This window comes from Pyxicephalus adspersus, chromosome 6 (genome assembly GCF_032062135.1).
Source record: "Pyxicephalus adspersus chromosome 6, UCB_Pads_2.0, whole genome shotgun sequence".
Lineage (NCBI taxonomy): Eukaryota > Metazoa > Chordata > Amphibia > Anura > Pyxicephalidae > Pyxicephalus > Pyxicephalus adspersus.
In genome coordinates, this window is record NC_092863.1 from 5,725,540 (window position 1) to 5,729,621 (window position 4,082).

Genomic DNA, 4,082 nt, shown 5'->3' on the forward strand with positions numbered 1-4,082 from the left:
GACAGACAGACGGCCTTCCGGAGAGGGACAGACAGACGGACGGCCTTCCGGAGAGGGACAGACAGACGGACGGCCTTCTGGAGAGGGACAGACAGACGCATGGACTCCCAAAGAGGGACAGATAGACAGTCTCAAGGAGACAAACAGACAGACACATTCTTAGAAAATGAAACTCTTCCAGAGATGGGCAGACCCCCTTTGATGCACAAACAGTCTTCCAGAGGGAGACATATTCCAGGGACATACACTTCTGTTATATTGGGATATACACTTGTGATATATCAGGACATGTTCTATTATACCTTAGACATACAGTTCTGTTTTATGGGGTAAATACAGTTTTATTATACCGGTAACATTCAGTTCTGTGGCCCTGTAGACAGGTCCCTGGATCTGAAGCTATATGGTGTAACGCTTTGTGTAGAGATTCCAGTGTGAGATTTAGAGAGCGGCAGTGCATTGACTCACAATAGGATGCCATACAGGTCTGTGACTCTCTAATCCTCCTCACCTCTAATAATGTAAAGTTCTGTATCTCTCATGACAGGCCATCCCAGAGATCAGCACATCCCTGACCGAATTCTGCAAATCTAAAACCTGGCAAAGTCATCCCCACAGACACAAAGAGCATCTCAGACTGCGTGGTTTATGGTAAGAGGACATCTTCCTGCGAATACATTCTGATTACAGTGCCCTGTTTATGGCTGCATATCAGTTTTTATATGATGATAAAATCTCATCACATCCCAGCAACTTTCCCCGCCAGCAATTTAGTTGAGAAGGGAATTGTCAGTACCACCTGTCTCCACGAGATGGTGATTGGAGGAATACAGTAGTAAGAACATTTTGTACAGACAGTCTGAAATATAACTAAATTATGTAACACTGCAGATCTTTAGATTGTGTTAGCTGCCAGCCCTCTGTGTGTCAGCAGGGAAATAATTACCTAGCCCGGAGATCTGCAGCCCTCCATCTATTATCCTTTCTGTGCTTCTACGCCAGGCCCATTACCTGGCGGGAACATGGAATAATGTTAAATAAATCTGCCGTCTATTAGCACATTTGCAAGATCTCTCGCTTACAGACAGCAGACAACTTTTAGTTGTTGATACAACCTCAGATGTTCAGTTATTCTGATAAGCATACAAAAAGAGTAATGAAAGAGCTTAAATTCCTGGAGAAAGGGCTGCTGAGGCTTCTCTCAGTGCCTGACAGCTGTTTTAGAAACATGGAGGACTGCAAGGGCAGCCTGCATTATGTATTTCACTTTCTATTTTGCTCTACAGTTCTACTGTATTAGCAGGGGACCAGCTGGAGCTTTGGAAAAGGGGCACCAGTCAAGAGCTGATGCTCCATATATACTTTAGTGGTCTTTTAAATGAACAAAAAGTAGGAGCATGCCGAATAGGATGAGGAAGACCATTCCAGAGAGTGGGGCAGCTCTAGAGAAGTCTTGGAGCCGTGCGTGTGATGTGGTTATGAGTGAGGAAGTCATTGGTAGGTCAATGGAGGAGCAAAGAGAGCGGCTGGGGGGGTATTTTTCAGGTCAGAAATGTAAGTGGGATAAGAACTGTGTAGGGATTTAAAGGCAAAGCACAGGAACTTGAATTTGATTCAGATGGAATGGAAGCCAATTGAAGAGAACTACAAAGGGAGGCAGCAGAAGAGAAGCAGTGGGAAGGATGGATGAGTCTGGCTGCAGCATTCATAATAGATTGTAGAGGAGAGAGTCGTGTTAGTGGAATACCAGAGAGAAGGATGTTACAGTAGTCCAGACAAGAGATGATATAAGAGCATGTACAAGGAGTTTGGTGGTCTCAGGGGACAGGTAGGGGCGGATTTTGGAGATGTTGTGTAGGTGAAAGTGACAGGACCTGGAAATGGTCTGAATATGGGGGGGTAAATGGAAGGGCAGAATCAAAGGTCACACCAAGACAACGTGCCTGAGGGGAGGGCCGAATAACAGTGTTGTTAACAGTTAGATATATGTCAGGGGGAGATTTGGAATTTAAGGGGGGAGATGATGAGTTCTGTTTTCTTCAGGTTGAGTTTCAGAAATCGGTCAGACATCCATGATGAGATCCATGATGAGATGGTGACCTTATCCAGGACTGAGGGAGACAGGTCAGTGGTGGACAGATAGATTTGAGTGTCATCAGCATACAGATGGTACTGTAAGCCAAAGGAGGATATGAGACTACTGAGAGAGGAGGTGTACAGAGAAAAGAGAACCGGTCCAAGGACTGACCCTTGGGGAACACCAACAGGGAGGGGAGTGGTTAAATGACCTATTGTTCACAGTTATCTGCATCCAGCCATGACACACTAATAATTACAATTTGTTTTATACAGAACTGGATGGGACACAGATTAAGTAATAGTTATGATAATGTTTGCTTTTCATTGTGCCCCAGGATTACAGCAAGTGGCAGAGGAACGCCATGAATGGACACAGCTGTGCAGCCTGCAGGACCCCAAAGAGCTCATGTGTCCAGCACCACAGGGGTGTCATAGGGACCAATGCAAAGAGCCTGCCTTCTATAGGTAACATTCACACCCCTTTATCAGGCTCATTAGATGGAACTGGATCCCTTTAATATGTATCTATTGCTGTATGTATTCCTTAGGTTTGCCACGTATCGAAACTGACAGCCCCAAAAGGACAAAGAGCAGACCTCCGGGCTCAATTACAGACAAGAATCATCAGAAGACAAGAAACCGGCTGAGTGGTGACTTTCTGGTAGTATGTAGCACTTGCATATTAACCTATCCATAGAATAATATTGGCTTTGTTGATTTTTAGAAGATGTAAACTGTGATGGTAAAATGTCTGACTTTCATGCTGGTAATGGCCAATTTAGCTGCAATGGTCCTATTTAATCCCTTTAACACCCTTTAAGACTCCAGCTGTACTTTCCTGGTTTGAATGACAGTCAGCATCATTTAAACCGTTTCCTGGCTGTCAAGCCTACCTAATTGGGGGGTGTCATTACACAGCTTCTGCGTAGGGTATTGTACATTTGTCACTGAGTACCAATCTTAAGGAGCACCCCCACCTCAACCGAAGTAGAAGAGGAAGAAACCGTGATTTAACTGAACTAGATAAATAAGACCCTTGGAAAAGAGGTAAGTATGGAATGAAGCCAATCATAAATACTTAATAATGACAATCTTAATTTGTTTTATAAGTAGTCTTACATTTCTTATATTATTTATTAATATATGTTTCATTACATTCCGATTCACAGCACAGTATAAACAGAACCTTTTTTAAAGCCCCGTTTGCGTTGTAGCAAAGTTTATTTTTCTGACTTAAACCTGCTTGACACACACAAAAGGTGAAAGTGAAGCCACTCCATGTGTGCACACATGTTAGAGGCGTAGCGTCGTACAAGATGTGCAGATATTTGGGGTGGCTGTGTGTGAATAGAATTTCTTCGAAACTGAATAGCAATGATCTCTTATAGTATACATAGCCATCTTGTTTAAGGTTCCGTTTCCTTCACGTCTTTGGTAGGGCTATATCTGTCAGTCATGGGAGCTGCAGTTGTTTCCTAATATGTAATAAGTGTTTCAGGTTATTTGCAGTGTCTGCGTTTTTTTCAACACAGATAGTTTGTGAGCACTTTGTATTCTGGGTGTAATTCTATCAGTGGCCACTAGATGTCAGCAACACGTAACAAACTATTATTGCTCATCATATACCCTGTCCAATGTCCTTGTTACTTTACAGCAGGGGTGTCAAACTCAAATACTCAGGTCCCAAAACTGGCCTTAGACTGTATCAATGACATATGACTATGGTAGGGACATTAGATTGTGAGCCCCTTTGAGTAACAGTTAGTGACATGAGTATGGACTTTGTACACCACTGCATATTATGTTGGCGCTATATAAGTACTGTGTAATAATATATATTTATGTACCGTATTTTTCGCCGTATAAGATGCTCCGGAATATAAGACGCACCCAATTTTAAAGGAGGAAAATCTAGAAAAAAAAGATTATTCCCCTTCTGATCACTCATGTGCCATTCATACTGGTATTCCCCTTCTGATCACTCATGTGCCATTCAAATTCCC

The 4,082-nt window shown here is 42.9% G+C and overlaps 1 protein-coding gene across 3 annotated transcripts in view; it reads left to right on the forward strand.

Annotated features, from left to right (window-relative positions):
- C6H20orf96 (chromosome 6 C20orf96 homolog) overlaps positions 1–4,082 on the forward strand; it is a 12,452-nt gene that overhangs the window by 1,992 nt on the left and 6,378 nt on the right. For 2 of the 3 annotated variants that reach the window (XM_072414264.1, XM_072414263.1), the window contains exons 2-4: positions 548–651; positions 2,415–2,544; positions 2,628–2,743. In XM_072414264.1, the coding sequence (XP_072270365.1) occupies positions 649–651; positions 2,415–2,544; positions 2,628–2,743 (249 nt within the window). In that variant the 5' untranslated portion in view covers positions 548–648. The remainder of the gene's footprint in view (positions 1–547; positions 652–2,414; positions 2,545–2,627; positions 2,744–4,082) is intronic. The other variant, XM_072414265.1, reaches the window with a different exon arrangement.